The sequence below is a fragment of the Epinephelus moara genome, chromosome 9 (genome assembly GCF_006386435.1).
Source record: "Epinephelus moara isolate mb chromosome 9, YSFRI_EMoa_1.0, whole genome shotgun sequence".
NCBI lineage: Eukaryota > Metazoa > Chordata > Actinopteri > Perciformes > Serranidae > Epinephelus > Epinephelus moara.
The window spans coordinates 11532194-11549961 of NC_065514.1; the positions used below are offsets into that span (position 1 = coordinate 11532194).

At 40.8% G+C, this 17768-nt stretch overlaps 2 protein-coding genes across 2 annotated transcripts in view; one reads left to right on the forward strand and one right to left on the reverse strand.

The window, feature by feature from the left end:
• The window catches only part of ehmt1b (euchromatic histone-lysine N-methyltransferase 1b), a 40304-nt gene extending 31372 nt beyond the window's left edge, over positions 1–8932 (reverse strand). The window contains exon 1 of the mRNA XM_050053136.1: positions 8896–8932. Within this exon, the coding sequence (XP_049909093.1) occupies positions 8896–8916 (21 nt within the window). The 5' untranslated portion in view covers positions 8917–8932. The remainder of the gene's footprint in view (positions 1–8895) is intronic.
• A 5534-nt stretch (positions 8933–14466) lies between these two features.
• Positions 14467–17507, forward strand: ssna1 (Sjogren syndrome nuclear autoantigen 1). Its single transcript, XM_050053142.1, has 3 exons — positions 14467–14812; positions 16156–16355; positions 17271–17507. Exons 1-3 carry the CDS (start codon positions 14761–14763, stop codon positions 17361–17363), a joined length of 345 nt encoding a protein of 114 aa, XP_049909099.1. The 5' UTR covers positions 14467–14760; the 3' UTR covers positions 17364–17507.
• The last annotated feature ends 261 nt before the right edge of the window (positions 17508–17768 follow it).

Sequence of the window (17768 nt, forward strand, 5' to 3'; positions counted from 1 at the left end):
AACTTAACAATGAATAACAACCCTGTCCTGACGTACAGGCTCAGGTTTATATCAACTTTCAGGGCTCAATGAACACACAAAACAAGGGGAGATAAGTTCTTTCCTCGATCCATGGCAGAGGTGCAATAAAGTAAAAGAGGTGAGGTATCAGTAGAGATCAGACACTGTACAAAAGCAAAGTGAAAAGCCAGTGAAGTTAATTCACTATGAGCTATGCAACACACCCAAGACACAAAGGAGGCCACCCATAAGCAAAGAACAACAGCTTTACTGCTGGGTGACACGACAAAGCCTCAAGCCTGACACAAGAACACCTCGGCCTACAACGCTATAACGTGAAACTCATTTTAACTAAAGCCTAACAAATGTTTGTTACAGTGCGAAACTGTGAGTCATGATAGAGGCTCTGATGGGCACAAAGTTGATAATGATTGCAGAGATTTAAACTTAGACAATGAAAAGAAGTACCAGATGTCTTACTTCATAGCAGTGGGCCCCAAAAGGGCAAAGCAGATGGCTGACCATGGCAAGGCCTGAAGCCAGCAGCCCTGCACACTTTAGCCCTTTTTACACGGAGATCATGCTATAGGGCCGCTGCGCTGTCTGTTCTTCATGTCGCCTTTGCTTTTTTACACAGAACCAAACAGCTGCAGCATCTTGCCACTCCTGTATGTGATTGACTGCATCCCAATATCCCAGAATCAAAAGAGGCGTGATGGGCATGACATGAAACACAACATGTCAGCTGTGCTTAATAAACAGTAACAATGGCATAACATGCCCATAACAACCTTTAACTGTCTCTATCATATGGCAGCTGATCTCTTCCTCTGTTTGGGGATTGCGCACATTTTCAAGTACATTTTCAGGTGCTATTCTTCTCTGAGTTAGCTGCTAACTGCTCTCAGCTACTACGTAGTTATCTCCCACAGTGGGTCACACACATAACATGACGTCAAAATGTCACACCCATGCCGCCCGCCCATGATCCCGTCCTGCTGGCTGTCCCATCAGGGTATATGCAGGAATCCTGAGGTTAATTTCAATACCTTTTTAAGACTTTTTTAAGACCTTCCCAAAAAACCTTAAGACCTCATCGCCACTTCAAGCTGTCGTTAGCAGCAACGCATCTTTTACTTACTAAACAGTTGTAGTTTGCAATTAAATCTATGGAGCACAAACATACAACAGAACTCAGATAAGATGAGAAGAAATAAAGCTTGAAAGTAACTGAAATTACAATACTACACCAATATCAAAACTCAGGACATGTGCCTCAGTTCATGTGTTTTGCCTTCCATCAACTTGCATTTCCCCATTTTTATTGTCTTTGGCTCCTCTGTTTGGCGCCTGGACCGTTGCGTGATGTCGCACAGGTACGCGCATGGCCCTGAGTGGCAGTCCGAGTGTGCCTACCTACACATCGTTGTTTGTAATAGTTGCGAGGAGGAAAATAAATCATACATTCATGGATACTTTTTGTCAAAGCTTGAATGCCAAGAAAATGTAATACTTCATAAAATCGCGATTAAGACTTTTTAATACTTTTTAAGGGCCTTCATTTTCTGACATTTGATTTATCAACTTTTAATACCCCGCGGACACCCTGCCCATTTATACAGACATCATTTTGGCCCTGTTATTACCTTTGTTAATGGGCGAGGCGAGACCACTCTGTCCCCCCAATTCTGCGACCGTAACGTATACACAGAAAGGTGAGACGGTATAACCATATTCCTGCCTTGAACAGGCTGTGTAAAAGGGGCTTTGGTATGTTTGATTCAGTCGTGCTACCAGCATAGCACAGGGAATGACAATTTCAGTCTATCTGTTCGTCCACTACTTTGGTCCAACCTGAAATATCTCAACTACTTGATGGATTGCCATGACATTTTGCTAAAGACAGTCATGGTCCCATATAGGAATGTCATCGGTTAAGCATTAATCTGTTAACTGCTAAGAATATTTTTGACAGGTTATGCATGTTGGACTACAGGTTAACTCTACTCTTCAGTTTACTGCTTGTAATGCCGTCCCAATCCAACAGCATTGCTGTGGACACATCAGACCCACTCTACTGGTCTACCACCAGGTCGCCCCAATGCCTTTCAGCATTGATAATTACTGAAAGCTCTGCAACTCTGAGCCATTGACAATATCAGCACAGCTAGTGGTGCTGACATAGTTAACAATGCTAAAGCTCTTTTGTGGCTCAAAGCCGCTTACTCACCGTGGCTACCTGGGGGGAGACCAGAGGGTGGCGACCATGTACCGCAGCAACCTGGTGCTGCTTAGGTACAGAATAAAGAGTGTCAAGCAAAATTAACCTAAACTGAAGATACAGCCCTCTGATTTTAGTGATCTCCTGATTTTACCTCTAGTTCTACAACAAGGTTAACATTTTTAATTTGGAGTGAAATACCTTGAAAACTTTTGGATTGCCATGCAATTTTCTAGAGATAGCCTTTTTAATGTGCCCTGAGCACTGCACGTTTTTGCAGTGGTGTTTTTTCTGGTCACAGAGAGTTGGAAATGTTCAACTTTGGGTAAAATGCTGTGCATCTCACTGTTACTTTTTATCCAGCCGTCCAATCACAGTGGAGAAGGAGCACGACAATTACCACAAAGACCAACTGTCACACCCGTACAAATGCAGAACAGCAACAACAATGGAGGAGAAATTAATTCTGCTGACCACAAACACCAGCAGGTCCTTCCTCTCTCGCTACGTGCTTCAGCCTTCCTTCATCCAGGGTGAGGGCCTGAGCAAGTACTCCACTTTGTACCCACATTTTTACTTCCGTGGATACACCATATCACAGCAACTTGATGCAACCAAAGTGTCTTGGCTGAAAAAGACTATGCCTCCAAAGCACTCTAGCACCCCCAGCTTGGCATTTACAGAGTAGCTCCTGGTATTTTTTTTTTTTTTAAGATATTTTTTAGGGCTTTTTAGCCTTTAATGTATAGGACAGACAAGCGTGAAGGGGGGAGAGAGAGAGGGAGTGACATGCAGCAAAGGGCCACAGGCTGGAGTCGAACCCAGGCCGCTGCAGCAACAGCCTTGTACATGGGGCGCCTGCTCTACCACTAAGCCACCAGCGCCCCAGCTCCTGGCATTTTTAGCTGGGAAAAAGACGCTTTGTTGGAGACAGGGCTTTATAAAAGTAACACCATGGATTATCCAACTAATGACAATTGGGTCAGACAAGAACTTTCTGACCAACCGACCAGAGGGTGTCAGCCCTCGTGGTTTGACATCTACGAGATGGATTGGCACAACAGTTTGTAAACATGTATGATTTCCAGACGATGTACCCCAATGACTTTGACGATCCCCTTGATTTTCTCCCCTGCCACTATAATCAATGGGCACAATATTACTGTACTATATTACTATATTACTGAATTGCAGAACAAATCTCAAGCACTTTTTGCACAGAGATCGTGCTACAGGGCAGCTACGAAGTCCCTTCTTTATGCTGCCTTTGCATCTTTACACAAAACCAAACAACGGAGGCATCATGCCGCTCCACTGTGTGATTTTAGATCACATGCCAGCATCACAGAATCAAAAGAGACGTGATAGGTGTGATATGAAACACAACAGCACTGGCCTGGAGTGTGACATAAAACATATGCATTGGCAGCAGTTTATAAACAATAAAAATGGCATAATATGGCTACAATCATTTACTGTCCCTATTGTGGCTGATCTCTTCCTCTGCTCGGAGGGTAAGGAGCTCCCGGACCTCATTGTTTTCCCAATGTACGGGTATTATCGACTGCTGTTCTTCTTCTTCTAGTTAGTCGCTAACTGCTATCAGCTACTTTTTAAATCTCACATGGTGGGTCACATGCATATCACATCCTCAAAACGTTACAACGTCTATGATGTGGACAGCAATTCAGAGGTCTGGAACCTTGCTATACGATAGTTTCTGTAATGTAAGTGAAACGTTTAGATTTCTACGAAGGTTTAACATCCCCAAAGAACCTGTCACCGCACTCGCATTTGCGACTAAAAATAGTTTTGAGCGAGCAAAACAGGCTTAAATCATTCAGCATGCTGTGCGAGCAGCCTACAGATTTCAACCAGCAGCAGAAAAGAAAGGCGAATCCCACCGATTGTGGGTTGAACGGGGGTCACAGACACAGACAGTAATGTATTCCTGTCAAATACGGTGGCCATCGGCTTACCGGCAACGGAGAAGTCGGTTCCAATAACATCCTCTTCTTGGCGTGTGGACTGCCTAGAAGTATCTGAACAGCCGAGCCAGCCGAACACAGGTATGTGATGTGTCAGAGGAGAAACGAGCCGTTCNGAATGAAAAACTAAACAACGATATTCGGTATTCGGTACTCGGCCAAGTGTTTAATATTATTCGGCTTCGGACACAAATTTTCATTTCGGTGCATCCCTAGTTTATGGTCATCCCATGACTTGGATAGTGAAAGCAATATCCATCAACAGAGGAAACGGAAAATGGAAAAGGAGTACCCACACAAGAAGGATGAAAATCACAAAAGGTAGCGTATGTTTTTGATTGACACATCATGACTGATAAGATGCAAATGGGAAACGAAAGCAGGTATCTGTGTCCTGGTTTTCAAAAGTCTATGTTTCCACTGTCCACACTAAAATCCAACCCCTGAACTTTCAAACTAAAATGATTTGTGTTTAAAGGGTTCAGAAACTCAGGACTAGTGTAGAAGCTAACAGTAGCAAAAGTTATGTTTCAAAACAAAAACGGATTAGTGTTAACGCAGCGTCAGCCTTGATGGTATGTGCGTTACCAGGTGAGCTATCAGGGCATCCCACAGGACCAAATTTTAGTTTTAACTCTACTACTGGTGAAGTACTAGAAAAGCAATGTCATCAGTATGTTATCTTTACCCCTTTCAAATTTAAAGTTGTGATGAACACTGAATGTTTACCACTCTAAAGGGCTACTTGATGGGGATTTCATACCTTTAATCTTTCGTGCCAAGGTTGTCAACAGTGCAGTTGCTGAACAGGTTTTTCTGTTGTTGTTTTAAGACGAAGACCATGACATGAGTACAGTTGCGAGTATTTGTTGGTTATGGGACACTTGCCTCATTCGACTCTATGGCCTATGTTCATGTTTTCATCAGTTTTGTGACTATACTGATTGGGGATGTCCCCAATCCCAGTCTGAAGTCATTTAATATTAGGTATCTGCCAATGGCAATCCGATGCTTATATCTGGCACGGCTGTAGCCTACTTGAACCTTGTTTCTCACAACTTCCTTGATCCAAATAGCCCACTAAAGGTCCTGGATCAAATCTATAGTCGATAAGGTGAAATCAGTCAGTGCCAATGTAAATGAGTGGCTGCTACCTGAATTTTTAAACACAGAGCATACCAGTATTTCTGAATGTTTTGCTCATCCCAGACTGTGATGCACTGCCTTCCATATCATTCACTCACGCTTTTTAGTCCACTGAATTGCAATACCAAAGAATAACTGGTAAGTGGTAAGCTAAATGGTTCTTCATTTCCATCAGTATAACAATGTGAAACTATAACCTTAACAGTGACATACAAGTACTGATTTGTAGAAACTTCGAAAGAAACCTACATAGAAGATAACAAATACAATTCTAATGTGAACTGAAGTTTTTCCCTAACCCCTCGGGATCAAGCAAACTGCATCATATCAACCATTCTTCATGCATGGTTCTGCTTAGTGGGTGGCACATGGTCATCTACATGACAGTTTGCAATTACAGGAAAATATTTCTGATAGTTGTCGGTTTCTTTCAAGAAGTCATGTGTCAGTCAGCACCATCATACCCGTACAATACTCGGGAGACGCCTGAGAGGAAATGATATCAGATGAGTGGAATCTATCACAAGGCCAATAATGACCATTTCACCTCAACTACAGGAGCCCAAAGCCCTACTTGCACATTCAACCAAGCCTCTTCTCGTGCTATGTTTCCTGTCTCAATGCACTCATGATCTGAATGCTGAATGAAACACACACACACACACACTGTACGGTACACTGAGGGACCAGGAAATGAAAAACACCTGTCCTACATAGTGCAAAACTTTAAAGAACCCTGCATATTCTTTAAGTTAAAATATAAGTACTAGTACGGCAAATTGCTTCATATGCATGGTAGAGTGTTGTCAAACATTAAAGATAGTACTGTAAATTTACTGTGAAAGAACTTGCTGTTAATGTGCCGCTAATCAGGCTATGGGGAGCGGACTGCTATCTTTGTGGACAATGCAAATGAAGTCTGTTCAAACGGTCACACAGGAAAGCGTCTACCACTTTCTTTGTAGTTTCAAGAAGTGAAATAAACACTTAAACCTCAGTGGCTAGCAAACATTTTAACTTTTGTGATGGCTGATTAAAATAAACAGCACGCCTTGACACAAATTCTCTGCATCGAGCATTTGCCAGCAAGGGGCAGCAACGAAGTGAAGCATACTGCTCAAAGATAAGGCTGACATTGGTTCAGAGGCCTAATTGTATGCATGTATGCATTAAGAGGCAGGCAGACTGTTACAAGGGTAGATAGATAGATAGATAGATAGATAGATGTATTAACATGCTGGGCAATTCCTCCTCAGTCTACCATCTCATTAATTTACTGACCAATCAATTCAGCAGGACTCATCATCACACATTGTCAACAATTTGCATTGAGCTAATATTTTGGTAGAGAATAGTTCCAGTGAAAACTGATGACTGTGGGGTCTGTTTATTTCTGGGACAGGGTTACTAAGAACACATGTAGCTGCATTTTTTTAACGCTTAAGTGAAAATCCATTTGCTTCCATTGTGGTGGTAGAATGAGTCTTAAAACTGGGAAATGAGCTAGCATTTTCACACTTCCTCTTGCCTCATTTTGAAGTCAATGGGTTCTTTGAATTAGTTGTTGGTCAAATAAGGTCTGCGGTTAACACAAGCTTGAGAGATTTTTACATTTTGTTCTACGACATGAAATGCGTCAGTAAATACTCCTTACAAACTGAGGATGGTGAGCTCTGTTTATTTCAGGGACAGGGTTTCTAAAAACGCATCAGTGAAAATCCATTCGCCTCCATTGTGGTGGTGGAATGAGTCCTACAACCCAGAAATGAGTTAGCATTTTCGCACTTCCTCTTGCCTCATTTTGAAGTCAATGGGTTCTTTGAATTAGTTATTGGTTAAATACGGTCAGCGGTTAACACAAGACCTACAAACATCAGTAAATACCCCACTCATGAATCTGAATCTTTAAGCAGTTGCTAATAAGTGGCTAAATGAGACTACAGAACATTGTCACGCCCAACACGGCTTCACAGCCTCATTGTGGTGGTGATGCTGACGTCATACGACTATAGTGAAAGTCATTGATAGCCTAGTGTTAGCTTTTTTTCTTCTGGCGATTGCATGTATGCTTCAAAAATCATAAAAGTGGTGTTCAAATGACAGTCTTCAATAATCTTAAATCCAATGGATCCATTGGCTTTTGGTCAAGGGAACCAGGGTGGTGTTAACTTCCGAGCTGGCCTACAAATTAACGCCATCCCTGCAGCACTGTATTATCTAAAAATATCAACAGATAAAACCAAGGCTATCTACATGGCTAGAATACTACTAAAGGTGTGTGGGGAAATGGGGAAATGTGCTTTTTAATTGGGTGAACTGACCCTTTAAAACCACCTATTGCATCTATGTGCCAAAGTCATCAACATATCAAACAAGACAAAGTTGTGAATGCAAAAGGAAGTGGCTGCACAGCTCAGTGCCCCACACCTTTTCTTTTCCACTCTACTACACTTCATGATACTCCCAACACTGCTGAGCAGATAATCTCAACGCAGCTCGAGCGACCTCTGTCGACCAGGACCGGATGTTATCTCTCCAAAAGAAAAAAAAAAGAAAAAGAAACAAAGACTGGAGGACTGATAGATTTGCACACTTGTGTGTCATTGTAGCCAAGTGATCAGTTTATCTACTCCATCTTTACTGATGAAACCTCCATAAAACAACAATGCAACTTGATACAGCCTCCTCTGGACTGCTTTATACCGACTGAAAGCCATGATCACAACTGCAGATAGCTAACAAAGACATGCCTGCACCAGAGGAATAATTCCTGTGAAAAGTTTAATGTGTAGCAATGATAATGCAAAGAGCATCAAATCCGGTTTGAGACCTGGCGCCATATGTTTACAGTGGGAGGTTGTAGGCAGCAGTGCCACTGTTGCCTTCATTTGACTGCATCAATTATCATGTAGCTAACAGACTGCACAGCATAAAGGAGGATAACACAATCTGCCAACCGCTTATACGTGTTGTTACAAATAAGATAAAGACCAGCCTCTGTCGTTGAAAGAAGATTTTACCCTCGGGAATCAGTTTTTGTGGGGATATGAGAAAGTGTGCCCTGTCTGCTAACTAGCACGGTTGCTAACAGCTAGCTAAACAGCAGTGTACAAATTAGCCGCCAGTGAGCCGGTGACAGACAATACGGCTACAAACACGAATAACACGGGCTTCAAAGGTATGCATTATCTATCTGCAGTTTATTTTGAACCGCTAAAGCTGGGCAGAAGCAGGACACTGACGTGAGCCAGGACCATGGATAACTAAAGCCAGGATTAAGGAGACAACGCGCCAGAACTCATCATTCAGGTTCCGGGGCGCAGCATCTTCCTGCACATTCAGTTGCCCTCCGGTCCAGCACAAAAGCAAGAGACTGCGGGCTGGCAGCGGGCACTTTACGACAAAACGACACCCCGGCACCGACAATCCGCTCGTTAACAAGCGGGTTTCTGGCTGCCGGGCCGGAACACATTTTCCAAGGCCCGGAAAACAATGTGAAAGTAAAAACAAGCCTGGCGTAGATAACGCTCACACACTCACCTCGGGTCCAACCGAAGCCATGGTGCCTGGACGTAAACTCCGCCCACCCGCGGTTACGTCACATATATTGATTTGCAGACGGTGTACTAATACCACACCTGGGATTATCATTGTCAATAAAAATAACAATAATAACAACTCTTAGATAATAAAACTACAGATAAGAAAACTATGTGGTAAAAGCATCCAACACACTGAAAATGATTCATCTAAATATTAGATTTTAGCAATAAAACAAGTCAAAATGTCTGCTATTAACTCCCATTAATATAAATGCTAGCTGGGCTTTTCTGAGTAGGGACACACTTTATAGTCTTTCACTTCTATTTTACCACAATTATTTTTCTTTACTAGTAACCAAGCTATTACATTACACTCAAAACTGTGAAAAATATTTAACTAATTGTGGGCTGTGAAACCAAACAGTCAGTGTTGGGGAGTAAATCTGTTGTTTTTCTGTTGTGGTTCAAAGTGCGTCTCCACAAAAACCAAACTCCGCATTTTCATTTCAAACGTCAAGTCCGTCTTGTTTTATGGGGCAGAAACATGGAGGACCACAAAAGTCACCACCAACAAATTGCAAGCCTTTCTTTCTTTTTCTTTTGATGTTTTTTTTTTTTTTTTTTTTCAGGAACAAAGTTACAGTTACCAACTGACAAGACAAAATCAAATCAAGAAAAAAGTAAAATTGAAATGGACACTATGTACAATGACAGGACAATAGAAAGTGGAAAAGAAAATAATAATAATAAATGAATCAATAAAATACATAATGCAATAATCGGAGCTACAGAGAGAGACAAAGGGTAGCATCAAGGCTCATAAATCATGCCAAGTCAAGCTCCAATGCAGGGAAATTAGTCAACCTGGTGTGCTGGGAGATTTTCCATATAAAATAAAAATGGTTGCCATATTTTGTAAAAAGTCTTTCTTCTTTTCTGCATCCAGTAAGTTATTTTCTCAATGGGCACACAGCTATTGATTTCACAAAGCCACATTGTAATTGGAAGGGGGGCGTCTGATTTCCACTTTATCGCAATACATTTCTTAGCAATTGTCAAAAGGATTCCTGTAAGTTTCTTAGCATAATTTGTCTCAAGATTGGAATTAGTAAAGTTCCCTAGTAAATTGTATCAGCCTCCACCTATAGCGTTTAAAGTAGAGGTGACCCCATCTCTGCACACGTTCCTCCATAACTGCTCCTCAATACTTATTCCCAGGTCCTTCTCCCATTTAAGCCTTGATCTATCTATATCTGGTATTGATAAAGTCAACATAAGAGCTGTGTACACCCTTGAGATAATTCTAAATAATGGTTGGCCAGCATGACACAGATGCTCAACTGGAGACATGGGAGGTAAATTCCAATCTCCTTTTTGATTGGCTCTAATAAAGTCACGTAACTGGAGTGTTCTAGGCGGCGAATACCTTTCCACTGCAAGCCTTTCTAAACAGATGCTTAAGACACATCCTGGGAATATACCTGCCAAATACAATAACAAACAAAGAGCTCTGGCAAACCACACAACAAGAACCACTTGAAGCACAAGTCAAACGCAGGAAATGGGGCTGGACTGGGCACACCTTGAGGAAACCTCCCTCCAACACAACCAGACAGTCCTTATCCTGGAACCCACAGGGGAAAAGAAAGCCGGGAAGACCAAAGAACACCTGGAGAAGGTCTGTCGAGGCAGAACTCAAGGACTCAAGAACATCCTGGAAGGAAGCAGAGAAGATCGCCCAACACTGAACAAGCTGGAGAAAGTTCATGAATGACCTAAAGCCTAATTTGCAGACATTTTTCAGCTTTATTGCCCATTTAAAACATTAATTAGAGACATTACTCTGACGCAGATACATTACTTACTGTATTTCAATTAATAGCCTGGGCTGTTATTTGCTTAAATCACTGAAATCAACAGGCCTATATTTGGACAGGCGTCTGTTTGGGACAGGCCTTTGATTCCTTTCACACAAATCAGGGAGAGTGACAGTTTTGACACTTGAGAATACTGGCACGTTGCATACTGTCACAACACCACTTTATCCTGTTAAAACAATACTCACAACTTGAATTCATTTTTGTTAAAAAAATTCATTTGATCCAAGGACCATTATCAATCTAAGAATATGAATAAGTTACAGGGTAAATTACTCATACTATGGACACATAATTTGAGTTAGTCAACAACCTGCTTTTATACATCAGGAGAACGTCTTTATACTTCTATGACGATAAAGATCTGAGCCCTGCTTTTTAATCACCCTCCATTGTTCACATGTAAACCAGTTAAACCTGAGGTGCAGCTACCAACTGGCCTGAGATGAACCAAGCTCGTCTATGGGACAGATTTCCATGGTAATTTAAGTCCGGTTTATCTAAATCTGCTTCATAGAATTGGATCTCTTGATAAAAGGCCTGACCTCATGAGGTCAGTCAGGTTTAACTGGAAATCCTGCTCTCTGACGCTCTGCACTCTTTACTCAGCGCTGTGTCACACCAACATGTGTCCTCCTTTAGCCTTCACCCAATAACTGTTACACTCTCAAGATGTATGAATTCCTCTTTCTCACCTGTGGTTAGGCTTGATGACTGTTAATTCCCCTTTTTGTTCAAGTCTTCATGACTGGAATGAAACTAACCTGGTCTTGTTTCTTTACATGATTCAGTCCTTATCAATAGACAAATATTTCTTTATGTAGCAGCACACAGAAACTGTTCTGACAGATAGGTCAAACTTAAACACACAAAGTAGCCGACAGTATAACTCTAAATACTCAAATTAAATATAAAATATTAATTTGGACAAACTGGAAAGACAGAGGGAATAATTACACTGACAGCAGTATAGATTAGTAAAATAACTAGGACATCTTGTGAAAAATCAAAAGTAAAAAAAATGATGGCTCAAGCTGATCCAGAGAAACTGTTTCATGCATTCATATCACCTAGGGGACTGTAAGTATTGCTAGAACATTTTGGCTATAATACTAATGTAGGCCTACTTTGACTGGTACAGTTTGAAATACACATCTCAAGGCAATTGAATCGAACGCCACTGGATTTAGTTTTGTCAAAACTAAGTAAACTAAAATTGCCTTGAGATAACTATGACCTGGATAAATGAGAATATCCACAGGCATTTGAAATACACGACTTTTTCTTGTTACATCGTGGTATACTTTACACAAGTTAAGATGTTATAATTATGATAAGTTATTCTATGTGTTTGTCAGTGGATGTGATGTGATGCACATTTTGCTTGTGATTTAATGTGCTTTATACAGTGGAGGGAAAGCACGTAAGCTACATTTACTCAAGTTCTCCACTTAAGTACAATTTTGAGGTATTTGTACCTTACTTAAGTGTTTCCATTTTCTTGCACTCAAACTCAACAACAGCTCTAAGACAATATTGTCCTTTTTTTCTCTACACATATTTGCTTACTTAAGTGACGAGTTACTTTGAAGATTCAATATAAAATAAAATACAATCAACATATAAATCATAATAGAAAAACCTATGCAGTCTAATACAGTAAATCCAGGGGCGTAAATGTAGACAGTGCAGGCAGTGCGGTTGCACTGGGGCCCATGGGGTGGAGTGGCCCGACTGCCACCTGGAAATACGCCCGTGTTCAAAGAAGAACTCACATTAAAACAAAAATTGTGCTATTTTTCCATACATGCCCTAAATAAGGCAAACCCATCTCCATCATGGTTTTCTGGTTTTGTAAAACAGTGTCAATCTATAACAAATTATAAACTTATTCTACATAAACTATTTAAAAAACTATAATTTACCAATAAAAAACTATCAAGTGAAACTAATAATTTCCTATTTTCTTTTGTAGATTTGTCTTATACAGATATATGTAATGATGATTGCTGTATAATATGTCCAATATCAAGTATCTGCAAGTGGACGTAACGTAAAAGCGGCAGTAAGACACACTGTTGCTAAAATATATATACACCTAAAACTGTGTGTGTGTGTGTGCTTCATAACTTGTAACTAGGGCATAATAGGGCCCCTCATAATAAGCGTGCACTGGGGCCCATTGTAACTACCTCACACCACTGAGTAAATCCCCCTCATGAGGGCTCTAATGTTCAGTTTTATACTAACAGGTGTTTCAGTGATTTTGTTCACCCCAACAGGAACACCTCTCTATGTATAGCAACACAATGCAACAGCACAACAAACTATTTTCCAAATTGACCATAAAGTTAAACCAATGCCTTTCAAAAAAACAGTTTAAAAACCTAAACATTAAAACCTCCATGACGGCAGGGTTTATTACTGTTGTATTAGAGAGCATTAGTAGAAGCCAGGGCGACATCAGGTACCTCACAAGAAAACCACCAAAAACTTGGGAACTTCAAACACATCAAGAAGTGACATGTTCATCAATGTAACCTAGCCTATACTCACTACAAAAGGTAATTCAGCTTTTCTGCCGTGCTTTCCCTCTTCGTTTTGCTGCCTGTTTTTTTTTTATATTACAGGGTGGCACACAATCACATAAGGCATAATCTTATGGCACCCGTAAGCCTAAAACATGCTGGATTTACTTTAATTTTAGCTTTATTATTTTTTGTCCAATTTTGTCTGAATATTGTGACAATAAATGTTGAAATGCAAGTTAATAAAACACAACATCCTACAACCATTTTTTATTGTTAGACCCTTATTGTTTCAGCTGTAGGACTCTTACTACCAAATGGGAAGAGTCAACATGCAAGTTCTGAGACCTGTGGACTTTTGAATCTTTGGTGCGCCCATACCAGTTATCTCAGACCAATAAAAGTCATTGTTACATGTAAGCACATTTGTATTTACAGTGCAGTGTCTGGTGACTTCCTGCTCATATTTAAACAGCCCAAGATGTAACCTTATTTGTCCCATTTTACCTGATGTCACAAATTACCTGACTTTACCTTACATGTACCTAATAACAAGCTACATCAGTAGTATTTAGTATCACCTTCATCAGCTGCATGTTAAAGTAATGTACACATAAATGCATCAATAACTATCGTCTAATACTATAATTATTTATAAATGGGCCTGTTTAAGGAGTGTGATTAGTTTTGGCACGTTTTGATTTGATGCTCATACATTTGTACTTTTACGTTAGTAATATTTTAAATGCATGACTTTTTGTATTTAGTATTTTATTTTTAGCATTGCTACTTTTACTAAAACGACAGTGGTTCCTCCACCAGTGGCTAAATAAAATAAAATAAAATGACATAAAATGACATAAAATGAAATGAAATAAAATTAAATTAAATATAAAAATACCTCGCATTTTTCAGTCTCGACCCGAGACACTGTTCAGCAACTGTCAGAAGGGGGCGCAAGCATAGCAAACTAGATGTGAAGCACCTTGATACAAAAGAAGAAGCAGCAAGTTTGCCCCGCCCTACTCTCACTCTGATTGGCTAGTCGTCGTTGCATTCGTTAGTTGGATTGGTCAGGTTCAGGCACAAGGAGTGCGATTGGTCAGGATTAGGTAAGAATATTACAGCGAGCCAATCAGAGGGGGAGTACGGCAGAGTAGGGCGGGTCATACCTTCGCCATTCCCAAACTGTCCGTAACGTAACCGGTAGTATCTTGGTTCAGTTGTCCCGGGAAATCTGCCATGTACGAGTACTTTGTTTAAACACTTTTCTGTGGAGAGGCGCTTATATCTGTACATGTTTGATCCCTGAGGCGTTGAGCTTAGCTAGACAGATGACAAGCTAGCCGACCGCGAGTATTTAGATAACAAGTAACTAGCAACTAGCTAGCTTAAGCGGTAAATTATCTAGCCGCGGTTGAAGCTTAGCAGGTCGGCGGACATTAGTTAAAATCCAACATGACCCAACAAGCTGCTGCTCTGCAGACCTACAACAATGAACTTGTCAAGTGTAAGTGATCTTTATTTTATCTTGCCGGTAAACTCATTGTATAGCTTAGTAGTTACTGTAAAACGTGTAATGCAGGTAGTGATTAACTGCAGGTGACAGTTGTGGGGTCTGTAAAGGTCAGTATACGTCTGAATAGTCTCCCCTTAGACCACAAAGACTCACTGGGTAACTTAACTTAACCTACACTGTGATGTTACAAGTGTAGCTTCACTTACTGTGATGTTACAGCTCTCCTTGAACTGTTACTGAAGCTGCTTTTACCGGCAGGCAGGATAGTACAGTACAATCTGATTAACCTGTACAGATTATGCTCTCCATCACCTGGAAATCAGCCTTTAACCCTCTGCAGACCATACTAGTGATGCTAATGGCAAACAGCTATCATTATTTAATACCTGGAGTAGGTTTGACAAATGTGTTGGTCGTTTCCCACCAACAGAATGACCATACCTGACAGCCAAAGTGATTTTTGCTTCTGAGAAGGAAACATGAACAAAGGAGCACTTGACACCTGTCAGATCATGTGTGTCTGGTCTGTGGCAGGTTGCCAGACTCCATCTGAAGGTTGAATTCTACTTTATGAATGAAGTTCTTTTTAAAAAGCAATGAACCCTTGTGGTCATATATAAATATATGTACATAACATTGCGCAAAATATCAATCAGCAGCTTTAGTACAGGCATTTCTAGATAGAAGTATCAGACCTCTATCTAGAGATGCGGCTAACAATTATTTTCCCAATCAACTAATGTGCTGATTGTTATTTTGATTAACACTTTAAAACCTGGATCATTATCAGTTTTCTTGTGCAAATTGGTTTGAGCAGCTTTGCAAGAAATATGTTCTAGTATATGTTCAGCCATGCAAAAACATAAAAAGAACGAGATGTAGAACTTGGTAATTATTAAATAATGAACATAATAATAAAACACATTGTTGCAGCATGTCCTGATAATATTAAAAAAAATGTAATTAAAATTACAATAAAATCATTACTTTTTTACTTTTCTTTTTTGCATGTTTTCAGGCAATTTGCTTGTTATTCTTTTTTTTTTTCCTACCTTTTCTTTTTTGGTGCATTTTCAGGTAATTTCGTAGATACTGAAGTTACCACTTGTAACTTTTGACTAATAGTTTGCTAATTTTTGTGCTGTTACTTAAATGGCTCATTGTCTTCTCCCTGTGTTTTGGGAAAAAATCTAACCAATTTGCGCAGGTTTCAGCGGGTTAAACATGTAACCTGTTAAATCATAAATCCATCATCCCAGGCTCAGTATTATCCATCACTGACCTGAGCTGATCCAGTGTTGCTCCTTTGTAATAAACCTTTTTGTCTCCATCAGGTATTGAAGACCTGTGCTCCAAGCGGGAGGAGCTGAACCGACAGATCAAGCAGGAGGAAGAGGAGAAGGAACGGCTGCAGCATGACATCCGCATCCTCTCAGAGAAGCTGAGCAGAGTCAACGAGAGCCTGGCACAGAGACTCGCCGCCCGCGCCACTTTCGACCGCACCATCGCTGAGACCGAGGCTGCATACACCAAGGTGTGTGTCTTGTAATCGTTGAGCCACACTGAAATATGTCACTCACTGGACACTGAAGCTTTTGGGACCATTTTATAATTTATTTTATATTCTCTCAGTGTCATCTCGTAAATGAAAATCTGCTCGTTACCTGGTGACTCAATGACAGATAATTGTATTGCATAGCTGTTAAAAGACAATAATGAGATGAGAAGATAAACAGATACAGCGCTAGATGTGTTGTCATGTTTGATGAAGAACAAGTGTGAAGAAAGCTGCAGATTTCAGCTTCAAGGCTGGTTAGCTTTGCTTGGCTGTATTAATCAGATTGCTTAGCTGTGTAGGGTTGTGTTGAGTGTGTGGGTCCAGGTGAAGAGCGAGGTGACTCTGGGACACTACTGAGACACCAACATTCAAGTAGAAATTCTGACAACTGTGTAGGCTCTGTGCGTAGGCTCTGCTGCACAAGTATAAATCCCCCTTAAGCAAATGCAAAGTAGATAAAAGGCCAGGTCACACTACCAAGTGTCTGACAGCACAGTCTGATACTCACTACAGCCTCAGACATCGTACATACTGGGTGTCCATAGCAATGCTCACACAACATTTGGCACATTTCACCATGTGTATTAATGGACTGACTCTGCTGCCTCTTGGTACACCAGTATTTCCTCTCTGTGGTTTGTACTTTAGTCAGTGGTGCATCATGTTGTCCTCCTGCAGCAGTTTCATCTCACACAGGCACGTCCCACTTACTGATGCTGAACTCCCTGAGCACCCCCACTAATCACTGCAAACACTCCAAAGCTGCTCTTATTAAAGAACAACAGTCAGCTGAGCCTGGTCCCCTTTTTAAATTACGCTTACAGCGCATACCGCACCGTCAGCTCTACGTCCTTTAGCTCATGTTTTTACTTCTTCTCTCTCCGCCTACAGATCTTGGAGAGTTCCCAGTCTCTTCTGAGTGTCCTGAAGCAGGAGGCAGGAAACCTCAGTAAAGCCACAGAGCCTCGGAGGAAGGATCACTAATGGCAGGGAGAGGTCACTGAACTCTTGTTTTGACCACAACGGCGCACTTGACTCTGCACTTTTAACTGTTTATACTCCACGCTGGACCAGTTGTGATTGATTTATTGTGAGCTCCTTATTCTAATAAATGTGTTTCTAATCACTGCCATGACTCCTGCTTTTGGACACGACAGACAACAGTGTTGTAAATGACACATACAGTATTTACATTTGTTCAAGTCTTCTATTTATTGAGCTTTCATTTGTACAGGTATGACATCACTTTGTTTTTTTTTTTTGTTTGTTTTATTTGCCCCAATCATTGACAATAACTTTACAGTAAGCACATCTGCTGCGATGTAAGATTTACAGACGAGGGGGGGAAAGTAAAAGGGGGAACAAGATGGAGCTTCTACCACAGAGTCT

What these genes read in the sequence shown, in the direction of transcription:
- ssna1 (XM_050053142.1), top strand. Translation starts at nt 14,761, where the DNA reads ATGACCCAACAAGCTGCTGCTCTGCAGACCTACAACAATGAACTTGTC. An exon ending in CAACAATGAACTTGTCAAGT is followed by an intron (nt 14,813 to 16,155) that starts GTAAGTGATCTT and finishes TGTCTCCATCAG; the next exon opens with GTATTGAAGACCTGTGCTCC. An exon ending in CCGAGGCTGCATACACCAAG is followed by an intron (nt 16,356 to 17,270) that starts GTGTGTGTCTTG and finishes CTCCGCCTACAG; the next exon opens with ATCTTGGAGAGTTCCCAGTC.